General features: G+C 57.2%; 8 protein-coding genes across 13 annotated transcripts; 4 read left to right on the top strand and 4 right to left on the bottom strand.

Moving 5' to 3' along the window:
• On the top strand, positions 1-1,007 carry SDRG_03727 (hypothetical protein). The gene has a single exon (XM_008609370.1). The coding sequence runs from the start codon at positions 107-109 to the stop codon at positions 860-862; it is 756 nt and encodes a 251-aa protein (XP_008607592.1). The 5' UTR covers positions 1-106; the 3' UTR covers positions 863-1,007.
• A 753-nt stretch (positions 1,008-1,760) lies between these two features.
• On the bottom strand, positions 1,761-3,825 carry SDRG_03726 (hypothetical protein). Its single transcript, XM_008609369.1, has 3 exons — positions 3,170-3,825; positions 2,643-3,108; positions 1,761-2,594 (listed from the first exon to the last, which is right to left on the bottom strand). Exons 1-2 carry the CDS (start codon positions 3,728-3,730, stop codon positions 2,887-2,889), a joined length of 783 nt encoding a protein of 260 aa, XP_008607591.1. The 5' UTR covers positions 3,731-3,825; the 3' UTR covers positions 1,761-2,594; positions 2,643-2,886.
• A 461-nt stretch (positions 3,826-4,286) lies between these two features.
• SDRG_03725 (hypothetical protein) lies at positions 4,287-5,600 on the bottom strand. Its single transcript, XM_008609368.1, has 9 exons — positions 5,384-5,600; positions 5,257-5,337; positions 5,114-5,215; positions 4,963-5,070; positions 4,859-4,921; positions 4,752-4,819; positions 4,551-4,701; positions 4,463-4,506; positions 4,287-4,417 (listed from the first exon to the last, which is right to left on the bottom strand). The coding sequence occupies exons 1-9, from the start codon at positions 5,582-5,584 to the stop codon at positions 4,327-4,329; spliced, it is 909 nt and encodes a 302-aa protein (XP_008607590.1). The 5' UTR covers positions 5,585-5,600; the 3' UTR covers positions 4,287-4,326.
• Positions 5,601-6,053: 453 nt separating this feature from the next.
• On the top strand, positions 6,054-7,297 carry SDRG_03724. Of its 2 annotated transcripts, XM_008609366.1 has the most exons (8): positions 6,054-6,162; positions 6,211-6,312; positions 6,360-6,391; positions 6,432-6,486; positions 6,534-6,608; positions 6,652-6,747; positions 6,791-6,943; positions 6,996-7,292. In XM_008609366.1, the coding sequence occupies exons 1-8, from the start codon at positions 6,121-6,123 to the stop codon at positions 7,203-7,205; spliced, it is 765 nt and encodes a 254-aa protein (XP_008607588.1). In that variant the 5' UTR covers positions 6,054-6,120; the 3' UTR covers positions 7,206-7,292. The 2 variants fall into 2 exon arrangements, with proteins under 2 accessions (XP_008607588.1, XP_008607589.1); XM_008609367.1 differs by lacking the exons at positions 6,054-6,162; positions 6,211-6,312; positions 6,360-6,391 and having other exon boundaries at positions 6,401-6,486; positions 6,996-7,297.
• Positions 6,963-10,801, bottom strand: SDRG_03723 (the record flags this gene model as incomplete). 2 transcript variants are annotated; one of them, XM_008609364.1, is made up of 10 exons in its annotated part: positions 9,310-10,801; positions 8,927-9,265; positions 8,276-8,875; positions 8,044-8,209; positions 7,900-8,000; positions 7,767-7,856; positions 7,614-7,715; positions 7,524-7,565; positions 7,403-7,474; positions 6,963-7,354 (listed from the first exon to the last, which is right to left on the bottom strand). In XM_008609364.1, the coding sequence occupies exons 1-10, from the start codon at positions 9,751-9,753 to the stop codon at positions 7,292-7,294; spliced, it is 2,019 nt and encodes a 672-aa protein (XP_008607586.1). In that variant the 5' UTR covers positions 9,754-10,801. The 2 variants fall into 2 exon arrangements, with proteins under 2 accessions (XP_008607586.1, XP_008607587.1); XM_008609365.1 differs by lacking the exons at positions 6,963-7,354; positions 7,403-7,474; positions 7,524-7,565; positions 7,614-7,715 and having other exon boundaries at positions 7,746-7,856; positions 9,310-9,753.
• A 551-nt stretch (positions 10,802-11,352) lies between these two features.
• SDRG_03722 (hypothetical protein) lies at positions 11,353-11,869 on the top strand. The gene has a single exon (XM_008609363.1). It carries the CDS (start codon positions 11,433-11,435, stop codon positions 11,790-11,792), a length of 360 nt encoding a protein of 119 aa, XP_008607585.1. The 5' UTR covers positions 11,353-11,432; the 3' UTR covers positions 11,793-11,869.
• Positions 11,870-12,544: 675 nt separating this feature from the next.
• SDRG_03721 (hypothetical protein) lies at positions 12,545-14,326 on the top strand. Of its 4 annotated transcripts, none has more exons than XM_008609360.1 (8): positions 13,107-13,351; positions 13,401-13,598; positions 13,653-13,735; positions 13,778-13,831; positions 13,873-13,944; positions 13,991-14,022; positions 14,068-14,145; positions 14,195-14,326. In XM_008609360.1, exons 2-8 carry the CDS (start codon positions 13,460-13,462, stop codon positions 14,292-14,294), a joined length of 558 nt encoding a protein of 185 aa, XP_008607582.1. In that variant the 5' UTR covers positions 13,107-13,351; positions 13,401-13,459; the 3' UTR covers positions 14,295-14,326. The 4 variants fall into 4 exon arrangements, with proteins under 4 accessions (XP_008607584.1, XP_008607582.1, XP_008607581.1 ...); XM_008609359.1 differs by having other exon boundaries at positions 13,647-13,735; XM_008609361.1 differs by having other exon boundaries at positions 13,637-13,735.
• Positions 14,296-15,017, bottom strand: SDRG_03720 (hypothetical protein). Its single transcript, XM_008609358.1, has one exon. It carries the CDS (start codon positions 14,926-14,928, stop codon positions 14,401-14,403), a length of 528 nt encoding a protein of 175 aa, XP_008607580.1. The 5' UTR covers positions 14,929-15,017; the 3' UTR covers positions 14,296-14,400.
• Between the last annotated feature and the right edge of the window lie 244 nt (positions 15,018-15,261).

Below are 15,261 nucleotides of genomic sequence, written 5' to 3'. Positions count from 1 at the left end.
ATGTTCGGCGCAGAGGCGTCCCGTCCGCCAGCCAAGTCACCGCGCCCAGCTGGCGCTCCCACCTGCCACAATCCAACTCGCAGCAACTCACGCCAACTACATACTGATGCCGTCCAAGTACAAGACGCCCGATGCGATCGAGCGCCGGCGGCAGCAGAGCCGCAACAACCAGCGCCGGTACCGCGAAGAGACGCGGTCGTACCTCCAGTCGCTCCAAACCGACGTCCAGTCGCTACTCCACAGCACGTTTCGGCTGGAAGGCCAAGTCGACATGATGCGGCAGAACGCGCAGCGGCACTTTGCAAAAGACCTTGCGCGCGTCGAGTTGTACTGGCGCCTCTTCATGCACGGGTACGTCGCCGCGCCCGACCAAGACGCTGCACTGCGCGACCTCATGGCCGACGACGTTGCGCTGCGTGAAGCGACTGGACTTGACGCCGTCCTCGACCAGTGGCGGCAGTATGCTGCTGCGTTCGCCTTCTTCCGCAAGGAGCCCCTTCGCATGGAGGCGGTTGCGCTTGACAGCGACGAGCACCTCGTTCATGTCGTGGGGACGGTCTCGCTCGGCTTGAACGAGAATGCGATTACGACCTTGTGGCCGCACTTGGGGAACAACGGCGACGAGAACCATATTCGCCACCGCCTCGTGGGCCAGACGCTCACGTGTCCGTGCACGCAGCTCCTCTACATGGGTAGTACGAGCAGTGACGCCGGCGCCAAAGTCCGGCGCATCGAGTTTGAATGGGACGTTGCCGCCGGGCTCATGGCGCTGCTGAACGACCTCGACGATGTCGCGATGGTCGTACACGACCGCCACCAGTGCGGCCTTGCGAGCTCGTTGCCGCTAGCGACGACGAGGTGACTCTAAATGTAATACAGGCGTCGACACCACGGGGGCGAGGCCGTTCCGGCGTCGGGGCGAGGTAGGAGGGTAGGAGGGTCCGCTACTAGAGTGTACTAGTATTTGCGGCGAGTATCGATGAATAGACCAAATTGTTGTTGCGTGTACTACGTAGATCTCGCGACGACAGCGTCTGTTTTTGTGCAGCGACGTAATACGTCATGTGCTACGTTGGTGATCTTGTCCACTCCACCCCGAGTCGCCACCATGACAAACCGGACCTGGATCGGTCCAAGTCTGCGCTGCTTGTGTTGATGAAATGAGTTAGCCGAATCCAACTATTTAGAAAGTAAAGATAGTAGACTTCCTAATGCGCCTGTGAGTTGTGGCCGGTGCGAGGAGTGTTCATACACGGCGCGACGAGCCAAGTGCCGGCCTGGCAATCTCGTTCATGTGGCTGCTTTGACTTCAGCAATTGCTCTCAGGCCGTGCGCGCCACCAGCGCCACCAACGTCGCCCGAGCTGGTGGCGCGCCTCTCTCAACGTAAGTACCAAGCAAGGACACTCGACAACGATGGGAGTGGCGATGGCCCGCAGCGCTCGTTGCTTTGCTCGTACAATAGTACATGTGATCGCAGTGTCTGGGAAGCCTCGGAGATGCGATCAACGCGTAGCTAGCTCTGCGGAATCGACACGGCGACGTGTTGTCGCTGGGCGAAACGGTGGAACGCATTCCATCCAGCACTGCAAAGTGTCTTTACGTTTGACGAAGCCTAGTGTACGGTCGCAGGACGACAACTGAGCCGTAGCAGCTCGCTGGTCGCATCTCGCGAGGCGTGCCGTTTCCAAGAAGTGGAAGAGATTTTCCGCGCAAGGCCGAGCGTTCTAAAAGACCAAGTTCCAAAAGCAAACACACGATACAAGGTCCAAGATACAGGCGCAGAGCAAGGGAGCTCGAGCCATCCACGAATTTGTAGTATCAGTCAAAAGCTAACCCGCCTCGCCCGCCTCTGGCAGGGCGGACACCGACGCGGTTGTTGCCCCCAAGTAGCTCGGTCTTGGTAGAGGAAATCACCGACAATGGGCGGATATGCAAGAAGGCGCCGATGACTTCAACGTAGGCCGCACCACTTCCAGCAACGAGAAAGGACTCGGTGAATCTGCTGCCGGCAAAACGGAAGCTTTTGAGCGCGCTCGAACGGCCCTTGTCGTCGCTGGGCTTGGCGATAGCAAATCTGTCCTTCGTCGTCTGCACCAAGACAAAGACGCCTGAGAACGTCGAGAAGCATCGTCATATCGATATACCGAACGTCCCACTCACTCAATTGGTGCGGAGCGACCACCCAGCTTCTCACCGGACATAAAACGTGCAGTTCGTTTGCTGCTTGCAAGGTATGTTGCCCAAGGTTCTCGTCCGTCGTTCTTGAGCCTCAAGGAACCGACCTCTGTCCATTAATCCGCCGCTTTGCTCTTGTCGCCACCTAGCGAGAGACGCCTGTGTAGGGAGCAGCCACCGTCCTGCCCGAGAGCCTCGAAAGCGACTACGCGTAAGAAGGATCGTCAGCCACAGTACATTTCTATCAGCGGTCCAACGTTGACAACGCTGTTGCGCTACTCGCCTCGACCAGCGCGGGGACCACGAGCTACGAGCTCGCACACGCCTTGTCCCTACGCACAGCCGACGCAAGAAGAATCTGAGTATAATACCGTCACGTCCGCTCGATCGAACACGCCGTCGACGACCTTTCGAACCCTATCAGTCTCAGATCTTATCGCATCATACGTGGCAAGCGCGCGATACCCGCGCTCTGCAAGCAAGCAATCTCGCTGCTCGCAACATAGACTCACGGCACCATCAAGAAATAGGCCGCAAGCCACCTCGCGTCATCGTGATGCCAGCGCGTCCGCGTCACTGGTCTCGTCACTGGTCTCGTCATGTCATGCGAGATGCGCGGTACCACGTCGTGACTCATGCCAGTGAGTCACCTGGTCTTGGCATGTGATCTCGTCATCGACGACGAGGCGAGCAAAGGTCCAGTGTGATTTTACGGGGCTTTATACGTCAAGCTTCTTGCGGCCACGGACGCGTCGTCGTCATCGTCCGCCAAGAGCCATGGGCCGTGGACTCGCGCGCCGTCCATCGCGACCACGGTATCTTCGAGACTGCCGAGGAGCTCTGCCAAGCTCGAGGCGAATGCGAGGTCCGAGTGCATGGACTGGATCTGGCACCCGTCGTGGCGTACGTAGAGCGTCAGCGTCATTGGCACCTAGACATGGAAACAGTGCAATTCGATCAGATAATGTCAACGCAGAGAGGAGGCAACGCACCGCTAGCTCGCGCCCGACGAGGCGCTGGACCATGTCTTCGCGGACCAAAAGGTGGGGGAAGAGGCACTCAAGCGTCCGGCGGTGGAGACGCAAGCGCATCGTGCTCGTGCAAAGCACGACGTCACTCGTCTCGGCCGGCGAAACGGCAATGTGGTGGCACGTCATCTCGAACGCCGCAAAGTACGTGGCGTACCGGTGCCACTGGTCAAAGAGCTCGTCGACGCCGCCCCCGCCCATAAAGTCAAAGCCGTCGGCCGCCAGCAGCGGTCGCAAGGCGGTGACGTCGTGGTCCGTGACGATGCCAAAGCGGCAAATGTCAAAGTACGCGGCGCCGACACGGGCGCTCGCGGTATGGTCCAACGGCCGCTCGGGCGCCGGGTGCATGATGGCCCACGCCTCGCGCCGGCCCTCGAGCCGCGCCGTCGCGCGCCGGAGCTCGTTGACGCTGGCCTCGAGATGGGCGACGTAGCTGCAGACGGCGGCGCGCTGGCGCCGCTGGAGGGCGCGGGCCTGCGCGAGCTTGACGGCGCTCGTTTTTGGCACACGTCGGGTTCCGTCCATGCGGCGAATGCTGGGTTTTGCACTCTCACCGGCGAGATCCCACTCTACTCTGGAAATTTGTATTGCCCGCGCCCGTCAAGTTGGCCACCCGTTTGCAACACGCTCGAATTGCCCTACGCCTTCCTGCTGGTCGTCCTATCACTCGGATATGATGCTCATGGCGACCTTCTACGCTCGACTGCATTCAAAGTATGTACTCGACCCTACTGCGGTAGGAGCAGGAACGTCCAATCGATGGACGATATTCGTTGCAACTTGGACGATGAGGTGCCAATATTTGGACGTTTGTATGTCTACTTTGCCGACAGCTGTGTCCTCCAGTTGGCGACGCAGGTGCTTCCTTCTTGCGCATTGTAGATGAAGGCCTTGGTCGTCGTCATCGCAGCGACCCCGTTCGTACACCAAGGTCCAACGAGCTGGTGGAGTGGCTCTTCTCTTCGCGGCCAGCCAGTGGCGTCATGTTTACGCCCGAGTGTCTCGCGAGACAAGATCTCGTCCTGCGTTCTCCTCGTTGCTGAAGCGAAGGACGCCACTTGCGCGCTGGGCTCTGGACTGCTGCTTGACACGAAAACGAGTGTTCTGTATATTAGCGCCAACTAGGACCCTGCGAGCGCCGCCTCCAGCACATGCATCTCGTCAAGAAGCGCGGCCACTTGGTTGGCGATGTCGTTGGTACCGAGATTGCAACTAGCTGCTGTCACCAGACCGTCGGTAGCGTGACGAGGATCGTACCTGGTCGCGCGCGGGGACGCCATGTCTGCGGCGGCCAAAACCGACTAGCTCGCGTCTTGTGCCTTCTCCTGTGGGATGGCTGACGTACCTGGAGCTGCTCGATAAAAGCAACATACTGATCCAGTGCGGGCTTGGTCTGGGATGTGACGAGGCTGCCCATACCAGACGCGGCGATCTGGTCATCGCTACTTGGCGCGCAAAGCCACACTTGCACTTCTTGTCGGTACTTGAGCGCAAACCTAGCCGCAGCGTGAAGCTATGGTGTTTAGCGACGTCCAAGGGAGCGCACGCTTGCAGCTGCAGCTGCAGCGCCGACACGAGAGCGCCGAGGGTCGGTGGCGCCTGTACGATGGTATCCTACTAGAACACTGAGCGCGCAGAGTAGACAAGGAAAACCTTGTCAAAGGTGGGGTACTGGCGCCGCAGTCGGTCGCATTCGCGCATGGCTGCATCCAGCTCCTACGCGAAGTTTGTTACGTAAGAGTAAGATGCCCGCGTACCGCTGCGATCCGGCGATGCTCGTCAGCTACGGACGGTGCTGGCTGCCCCAAGTACGCATGGAAGCTTGGCGGAAAGAGACCCGTCGTCTTTGTCTCCAAGAAGAGGGCCTAGGCAGGACATGGCAACAGCACGATGATGTGATGAGGGCACCTCGTTGGCGCAGACGACGTTCAAAAGTGCGTTGGCCTTGGCCACACAGGCGTCGGCGCCGTGCGTGGCGAGTGCGTCAAAGCCGAGCAACTGATCGACCACCTGCGCTGCTTTGAAATAGTCCAGGCATGCAGAAGGCAGACCTGCCGGAGGTAGCGGTTCGTGCGGTCGACGCCGAGCGTCCCATCGATGAGGCGCGCGCACACGTCTTGCGACTCGATGCCCTGCACGGTGCTAGCGTGAACACGTGCATTGGCGAGAGCAGTGTACCGTCTGCAGAAGCCATCGCGTCAAGTGCACGTCGGCTTCGCTGCCGGACGTTGGCCCGAGCGCTTGGTGGAGGTAGCCGCGAGCTTGGGCGTGCAGCCAATGCAGCAGCTCGCGCTTGGAGCTATGCAGTTGCAGCGGCGACGCCGAGAGGATCTCGGGCGGGCAGCCCAACGCTTCGAGATCGCGCTGGAGCTGTGCCATGCGTGCTCGATTCAAAGACACACCATTTCAATATCGATACTATTTGGGACGTTTGCATTCAAACTAAAAGGGTGATATTTTCGAAACGACGTCAATAGTGTTCGATCAGGCTGCGACCATCAACACTCGCAGCTCTGCGCAGGGCTCGTCTCGCCACGTGGTCACGCGGCGAGATACTTTGGTTACGCTCGCTTGCCCGAGAGCACGCCAGCAACGATACCAAAGCATCGCAGTCGTGGCCTCTTTTACGACACCAAAGTCTGGCGCGGACCAGAATCTGAATCTGGGAGACTCAAAAGCGTGGGCATAAGCTCAGCTCTTCCCTTGTAGTATACAGAATAGCGCGTAGATGCATTCTAGTTCCTCCTCGCGGCTCTACTACCGACCAGGCGCGTCTCGCTGCCAGCGTCGGCGCGGATCGCAGGTCCATTTTTGTCATGCAGGGATTGGTCAAAAATGTCCGCACTTGACCGAATACAGCATGAGGATTGGTTGAAATATGACCAATCGGCAGCATCGCAACACATTTGGGCAACATGGGCCGGGAAGGGAAGCAGCGCAAGCTCAAGCGCGCCAAGGTCGGCCTCGGGCCCGTCGCTTCCGCCCTCATGGCTTATGGCACCTAGGCAGAGAAGACGGCGGCGAAGAAGAACCGAGGGTCGCATGCCCTCGGCGTCGACATGCGCAAGCTGCGCGAGCAGCTCGCCCGCCTCGAGCTGCAGTTGGTGGTAGGCGCTTGGCCACGCTCGCGAGCTTCGATGACCGCCGTGCGTAGACGATGGAAGCCGATGGCAACTGCTTGTTTCGGTACCGTCACCATAGCCTTCATAGGGCTTATGAAGGGTAGCACGCTGAGCGACCAACTGCATGGCGACCAGACGCACTTTCCCGAAATGCGCAAGGTATGTGCTTCTAGCCCTTGCTCGCAGTGGTCTCCATAGAAGTGTAGGACATTGTACAATACATCAAGGACCACCAAGACGATCTCGAACCGTTCATGGAAGACGAGGAAGCCTTTGATCACGTTTGCAATTTGCTGACGAGGAGGCGACTAACGCCGGGTCTAGTACTGCTCGCGCATGGCCGACGACGGTGTCTGGGGCGGCAACTTGGAGCTCTACGTCGCGTCTTTGCTCTGGCAGCGCCACATTGTCGTCCACCAGGTACAGTGTCGACGACAGTTGATACATTGGCACTTTTCGTCAGGTTGATGGCAACCGCACGACGATCGACTGCGGCCACGCCAAGGCGCCTGCGTGGCACGTGTGCTACTACAACGACGAGCATTACGACAGCATTCGCAGTGTCGACGACGACTTGATGTCGACGCCGCTGGCCCTTCCCCTACCTGCCAGCGAGGTAGCATACTGAGCGAAAGTGCAAAAAAGGACTTTTCATATTGTTATTGCAGGGCAAAATTTGTGTCGAGACCGGCGCCGACACGAGTGCACAGCGCGAGTCGGACCTCAACGCGCTTCGCAAGGACTTTCCCACGATGGATACGGACGAGCTGGCATCGCTCTTTGAGCAGCTGCAGTGCGACCCGGCCAAGGTGCGGCAAAAGCTGGCGGCCAAGACGAAGAAAGCCAAGCACATGATCAAGATGAAGAAGCGACGATAGAATCGAGTTCACACTCGGGATGTGCTACATAACTTTGGGCGAGGAGCTCGCACGTTAACACGGAAAGTATAGATGGATTTCTTCAACTAGGATAAACCCACTGTCGCTGCTTTGTGGCTTCGAATGTCCTTGAAGAGCACTTCGACCACCTACAACACCCATTCTCTTGCCATAAATCCAAAGGCATTGTGAGGTACGTCGGAAAAAGTAATGGCGTTCGTGCCGTGGGGGTCGGCTTGGTGCACGATGTTGTCGACTTCATCTTCCGTCTAGAGTAGTGTCATGCAAGCACATTACATTACGTCAACTCGTCTATACCTTGTAGGGTGTGTACCGCATCATGAGCTCCACGAGACTTTGCTATATCCATATGACCTCACAATAGGCATATTGGCGCAGAAAGCGCACCTGGGAGATGACACCCACGGTTTCAATATCCACTTGCTGAAAATGGCGGCAAAACTCCTCGAGCATACGCAACCGCCCGTGCATTTGGTAGTTGAGCAATATCTAGACAGACGACAAACATTGCCAATATCACTAAACGATAAATATATATACCTTGCGGAACGTCGAAAAGGCGAGGCTGCGCTTGACATTGTTGTCGTCCTGCACGACCTGCGACTCGACAAGCCGCACAATGGCGTGGCACTAGCCTCATATGAGCGCCTTCAACAAAGGTGCCCTTGCGTACATCGTGCGCGTCATACATGTACTTGATGACGCTGTGCCACTCGTCTTCGCTCAAAAGCGTCTGGTCCATGAGCTTGGCTTGTATGAGCTGATTGAGCGCGCCTAAGACAAAATATCCAATATATATAGAGAGTCCACGACGTACCTTCCGACTTGCGCGGGTGCAGGCCTCGAAGGAACGCGCGAAGGAGCGCGACAACAGTTTCTTCCAGCTTGCTCTTCAAGCGCAAGAAGCCTTCGTCCATGTCGTTGCGCACGACGTGGAAGAACGTCGCGACGTCCGCGTCCGATTTCATGTACCGCGTGCACCCCTGGCGACAAATATATATTGATACATTGATACATTGGTATGGAAAAAGGCAATACCGAGCATTTACCTTCATGATGGCGCTCGCATACTCGACAATGAGCGACTGGAGCCCAAAGCGCTGGTTCAGATACGTGTACATGTGCTGCTCCATGGTTTCTTTGGGCGCAAAGTTGGCCGCGCACATCTCGTCGTGCTTGGCTTTCGACGCGTAAATCGCGGTAATCATATCGCGGAGCTGCTTTAACGTGAGGTTTTTCACCGTCGTTGGCGTCGGCGACACTGCGGGCGGCAGCATTGGCGGCTTGCTATGCTCGACAACCTCGGGGCGCCGAGGTCGAGACGTATAATTGTTGTTCTCATGGCGCGTGGGCTTGTCGCGCTTGACGAGTACGACGGGCACGGCCGGTGGCGTCGCCTTTCGTACCTGCGGCGGTGGTGGCGGCGGTGGCTTTGCCGTGGCTGCAGGCGCGACGTCATGCGGGTGAATGCTTGGGCTCCGCGGTCGGTTGTCGCCGAGCTGGTGCCGCAGCCGGAGGTTTTCATCCTGCAATTGAGCGACGCGCTGCTTCTCGATCGCCAAGGCGGCATGGCTTTTCTGGAGGTCCGTCTCGAGGCCCTCGGCCACCTCCAAAAGCTGCTGGAGTTGCCCTGGCGCCACGGCAGCTTCCTAGATATTTCGCGCGTTCCGAGAAGATGTGCGGAACAGGACGGGACCTACGTGGCGGCCGGTCTCGACAAGGTTGAGGACGAGGGCGTGGTACGACGTCATCAATTCGTGGTGTAGAAACGTGAGCGACTGGATCGCGAGGCCGAGCTCCGGGTGGCACTCGCCGGCTTTCTGCGTCGCGAGGCTCGCACAGGCGGCAAGGACTTTGAACTTGGCGTGGAGCAGCGTTGCCGCCTCGTGGTCGCCGGCCGCCAATTCTTGCTTGAGCGACATGGCCACGAGCTCCATTTGCTGGTCAAACATGCGGCTCATGCGCAGCGCTTCGTCCGGTGACGGGTCGCCAATGCTCTTTAGCACGCTCACGATACTGGCAACGTTTCGTACGTGATCCTAGCACGCACACTACGACACTCTTCCGTAGGGTTCCATCATACCATGGGTAACGCGCTGTTCGATGCGGTTGATGAGGAGGATGGCACAGGCTGCAGGGCGTATGACTTGGGCGGCCCGCCAAAGGACAAGGGGGCGGCGTTGAGAATGCGGAGCTTAGGAAGCGCCGCCATCACGAGGCTCTCGTCAGTCGCAGAACCCAGAGTGATGGAGAGACTCTTGAGCGACGGGAGCTGCTGCAACACTGGCAGCACGGCTTGTATCGACGGGAACGGGTTGTGCGAAATATCGAGCGCGACCAGCCGGCTGAGCTGAGCCATCTCGGGCGGAAGCGATGAGAGGTTGTTTTGGCTCACGTCGAGGTGGCGCAGCTCCTTGAACTGCCGGAGAAGCGGCAACAGAGACTCGAGCGAGTAGAGGCGTGCATGCTGGAGAGTGATCTCCTCCGTGCCCGGCGTCGTCGCAAAGACCTTGGCCAGCGTCTCCATTCAAACCAGCGAGCCCAGAACAAACCGTGGCAGCCGAAACGACGTGCCGCAAAAATAGCTTCGTTGAGGTCAAGGAATCGGTGAGGTATTACTATGGCACCGTCGTGCAAGTCTGCATCTCGGCGAATCTGGAGACCTGAGCACCGTCGCTCACACTTTGTTGATGATGCATATTAACGCGCGTGGACTTCATCTGATGAGGCAAGACGTACAGAGACGCGTGTGCTTGACGCTATAAGATCAAAGAGCAAGTTGGAACGGCCACATCGATTAGACGAGTTCTAGTGTAGTCTGCTGTACACTGTGGCTTGAAAGCTGGTACGTGCGGACTTCATGAAGCAAAGCGATGCCAATGATACCGCTAGTCTTCTTCCGACCCTTTGTCCCATCCTGGACGATCGACCGTCCTCTAAGATCTGGAGTCGAAAGCGACGACGACGACTGGCCAAACTCAGATCTTAGGTTGACATCAACAGAGATCGGCCATCAATAATCTTTTGACGTATACAACCGAGTCCGTTGTGATAGGCGCTGCATTTGCTGGCCTCACTTGCGTGTGCAGTACTTGGTCCGTTTTCCGGATAGGCCGGATAAAGATCCATGACGACGCAGGCGTCATGCACCGAGCTCAATTCTGTGCGCAAGTTGAACTTGAAGGCTGGCGCGTTCTCTTTCGAAAGCTAGCACGGGATCGGACCGCGTTCGGGTTGGTCCTTTCTTGTTTCTGTCCAGCTTGCTGCGTCGTCGAGTGCGGGGCCGCTCGTTCATGATTGGCTCGGACACCGTCCAACCGCACGTGTCTTTATGCTTCCTGCACCAAACTTCAAGTGCCTGTAAAGTGGCAAGAGCAAACGGTTCCCAGCGGCGTTCTCGCGCCAATGACGACGAGCAAGTCGCACCGTGTCTTTGCCGTGCTGCCTTCTTCCAAGGCCCAAGCTGAGTTGGTGCGTTTCGCGATGGACGATCGTCGTCCGTGTGCAACAAAAACCCAAGCTTCTCTGGCTTTCAATACCCTCGACCAGTAATAGGACCGAGTGGCGTATACGCCGTACGTACATTGTCGACTGCCAGGCAGTCTCGGACAAGATAAGATGCCAGAGTCAGTACGTCTGCCAAGATCTCTTCTTCACCTTGAAGTGCATTTTCCAACTTCAACTTGCATCCAGTGGTGGGCAACATCCGGTCAAGTGCGTCTTCGGTCGCACTTAAGTGGGCAATTACACAGCGCTGTCACATGAAGCAACCAGAATCCGCCAATCAAACGCGTTTGTGAGCTTGGACTTCAACGAAACAAACGGTGCGTTTCGGAACGCTCGTCTTAGTAGAATGAAAATAAGTTTTTTTATTAACGCCGCCGTGTCGCGTGTTTCGTATTTTATCATGCTACTTTGTATAAACATTAAACAGTTTGTAAAATAAAATCATCGAAAAGGCACCCAATTTTAATGCTGAAACGGCGCTTGCATTGAATCTCGGTTTCGCCCAATTAAATTACGCGTAGCGTATACAAATCCCAAGACAGTTCAAGGCCGAGGGCGTCGCATACAAATGGCCATAGAGCGCGCCGCATATTTTTGCCGGCAAAACCCGGAGTTTTCCCGGTGGCACGCGCCGTGGCTGTTCTTTGGAATGTGATTACTGCGTCCATTTGCCAATTTTCCACAGCGCAGCACATCCCCATGAAGCGGTCCGCCTCGACCTGTATCAAGCGCAGCATTAGCTGCGTCGACCTGCCTGCCCTCGAGGTCGACAACGAGCTCCACCCGCGCAAGCGCATCTCACAGATCCGTCACCGCAGCCTCTCAGCCGCCGACCTGGCCCGGAAAGCGCGCCTCGACGAATGGATCGCCGAGCTCTACGACACGCCGCAGCCCCAAGACGAACTCGCGAGCTTGCTCACGTGCCCATCTACGACAAGCTTTGACGTCAACGCCAAAAGCAAGGACTTTAACGCGGGCATGCAGCTGGAGCTCCTCGACTTCTGGCAGCACTCGTGGCTGCACGACACGACGGTCGACGAAGCCCCGCGCCTCTGTTAAGCACGGCTCCTGCCCTATTTATTCCTCTCGTTTACTTATTTTAACCCCAATTATTCATCCAAACTGATCAACGCCAACCTCGGTCTTGAAGCATAGATAGGCGTCGCCACGTTCGTGGTGCAACGACGGCCGACACCGTGGCCCGCGCCACGCCGGTTGCAGTCCGGTTGCCAGCAAAATGGATAACCTCACCCGCCGCCGATGGCCACATGGACAGTCGGTCTCGCACAACATGGGTGGTCGGCTCTGTTTACCCAACAGTGTTTAACGCCTGAAGCAGCGCGTCTTTTCTAAAACGCATGTGCGTTAAACGTTGTGCCGTCATGAGCTGTGAATCCATTTGTCTCGATATCGACCGCGCTCTTTCTGTATCTCCTCTTCATTGATGTGGTGTGGCAAGGTTTGCTCCTGCACAATGTCGTGTCGGCTTGCGTCGTGGCAACGAGGTTAAACCTCGTGTTTAACGCATGGCGTCGTTTAACGCGGGCGTTTCGTCGGCAAGTTACGTTGGGTTCGTTGTGTGACACGAGTGGCTCCCACCTTGAACCAGCTGGTACGAAGAAATCAAGTAGATGCGCAGCCACCCGGGCCATTCAATTGGCCACGTGGCCAAAACGTCCTACCACCATTGGCTTCAAGGTAGCCAGCCGTAGAGCAGCTACAAGTCTACAAGCTCATCTTGACGCGAGTCTGGTTCGTCGCTCGTCGCTACACCGCTTCGAAACACTGGTGCTGCCACAGCGAGCAGAAATCCGCTAGTGAATTTACGAATCCTCGTGCTATAGAGTAGGAACCTATTATAGCTCCAGGAGGTTCTAGGATCCATGTCGCACCGCCACACCTTGAACAAGACGCTGGTTTTTTCAACTTGCACAGCCTCCGCCGCGCCCGACGCTGTGCAAGTTGAAGCAGCCGCGGCAAACTCGCACTTCAAGCGCGGCATTCGCGACGCCGACAAAGGCCAAGACGCGTGCCTTGCATGATACAGGTGTCCCTATGAGTCACGCCTTGAGCTAGCACCGGTATTATACCGCAGCAGAGCCAGTTGCACGTACGGTACGCAGAGAAATCCAGTAGCGGCGCGGGCACGTACGGCCGCGCCCGTGTCCCACAACAGAGCAGCTCGGAGCGGATGACGATGATGCTATGCTACGCGGGCTTGGTACGCGCGAGAGGCTACGCACCCAAGCAAAAATCAAGCGCGTCCCACCAACATGCGTCGATCCACAGCGTGGGGAGCTCCTACTACGTTAGCTCGGAGGCATCGCAGCGACGTGCAACCGCGCGCATCTATGGTCTTCCCTGTAAATGGAAGCACGTGCGTCGATGACGCCGAGAGGTGGTTTCTTCGAGTCCGGAGCTCGGTCGCCTGGTCCCGCAAGCGTGTACGAAGACTGAGCGTAGTTGTTCTAACGTTAGTATATGTATATGACGGAAACGCCACATCAGATGCACTAAAATAGCAATCCCGTATGAGCACACCTGTGCGCAGGGATAGCAGCGCTGCGACTGACAAGCGGCGGCGACGCTCCAACGCCGTGCACGTGGCCGCAGACGACGTACTTGGTCGCCCTGTCCACTGGCTACTACCCCATTTCTCTGTACTAGAGCTCGTCCAGTGCAGAGGAAGGTCAAGCCATGGAGCTCGAGCCAAGTCCTGTGCGTGCATGCGCCAAGTGCGCGTCCGGCACCATCTCGGAGAGTGTCGCCAAAGAAAACCAGGCGCTTCGGGACGAGATCAAGGGCCTGCGGCACTCGCTCGAGTACCACACACGACGCGCCGACAAGGCCGAAGCGACGCTCCTCGTACGTTTACGATCCCGAGATGCGTTGACCTTGCATAGACGCACGAAGCTGAAGTGCGCGAAGTCTACCGCCAAAAAGAAGCGACTCTGCTGCTCGAGATCACGACCTTGCGAGCGGCGTTGTCGGCCAGCACCGAGGTGCATGGAGAGCGATATTACGACGACTCGATACGGTATTAGGCCAATGAGACCCAAGTGCGCGAGTTCCAGGCGCAAAAAGTTGTCATCGAGCAGGTTTGATGCTGTGATGTCGAGTGGGTTTGCACGTCATGTAGAGCTTTCGGGACCGCATCGAAGCTGTGGATACGAAGTACGTCAACCAAGCGTTTAGCCCCAAAGCTCTCAAGGTAATACTGGCTGGTCCTGGAATCGTAAATCAAAATCGCGCGCTAGACGCCCGCGGTTCAATTGACTTACGACCCCGCGTACACCCGATGCATGTTGTACAAGGGCAACTGAAACCCATCTAGGTTGGGAGCCAACTACTGCCCGCTGCCACCACGCAACCGGGGAGGGTCCAGCGCCATGATCAAGGAGCTGCTCACGAGGTGCTTGATTCATTTATTGTACATGAGTTGCAAGTGCTTTCTCGCGTAGCGGTGCGGCCGACACGAGTGGCGACGCTGCCATTATGACGTCGATCCTCGCCAACGCGCAGAAACACTCGCAGCGAACCCTTTGCCTCCGCGAAGAATAGTCGCTGATGATTATAATCATTTTATGTACTGAGCACAGCTTTTTAAATGATCAAGGTTTGCATATATCGCCACGTATACAAAGGTCGAAAAGACCACATATTGAATCTAAACTACGAGCACGACGGCCACGGCCACGAGGGCGACCAGTGATGAAAGGAGTGACGTGGCACTGCCGGCGCTCGTGACGGTGATGGCCTTTCCGTCGACGTTGACCGTTGGGTCGATGGTCGCACACTGCAGCGTCTTGCTGCCGTCGTCAATGCCCGTCAGCGTCGCTGCAAAGCCTTGGTTGCCGCCCGCCTTCCGCGCCGCTTCGGCCAGCGCCTGGAGCTTCTCGGTCGTGCCGGCGTCGAGCTGGTAGGCTACGGAGTAAAGGTTCGATGCGTTGCCGGTGGGCGGCGCAAGCACCGTGTACTTGGAGCTAACGCACGCCTTGACGTCCACGAGGCAGTGGATCGAGTGCAGCTCGGGGTTGAGAAGCGTCTTGACTTGCGGCTTGTCGAGAAGCGTGCCCATGTCGATGCAGAGGTTGTCCATGATGTAGCCCGTGACTGAGACCGTTTTGCCCGTCGCTGAGCAGCCCGCGGCGGCGGCCACGTAAAGAAGCAAGAGACCAAGTGTCTTCGATGGCATTTCCGTAAATTTTAAAGTGAGCTTGTCAGAGACCAGTACACTGTGAACGAACCGGACGCGAACGGAATTCCGAAGAGGGCGGATACGCGTTGTATCCAAAAAATCTGAGTTTAATTGTTTGTGGTCACTGACTCCACTGACTACTACCAGAGTTCTGACTACTCGTATTAGTGTACTAATACCACCTCTGGGTGCTCGGGTATGACACAGAGTTATCAACAATCACGCGATTGCATATCCGGCACTTGGCTCGCCGCGCCGTGGTGCCTTCGCTGGCCGAGTCGCTCCATGCCCTACGCGCCGACCCTAGGTGTGCTCACTACCTCATCCCTC

This window comes from Saprolegnia diclina, assembly GCF_000281045.1.
Source record: "Saprolegnia diclina VS20 unplaced genomic scaffold supercont1.9, whole genome shotgun sequence".
NCBI classification, from domain to species: Eukaryota; Oomycota; class Saprolegniomycetes; order Saprolegniales; family Saprolegniaceae; genus Saprolegnia; species Saprolegnia diclina.
Note: the sequence above shows the minus strand (reverse complement) of the source record. Positions and strands in the feature narration are given on the sequence as shown.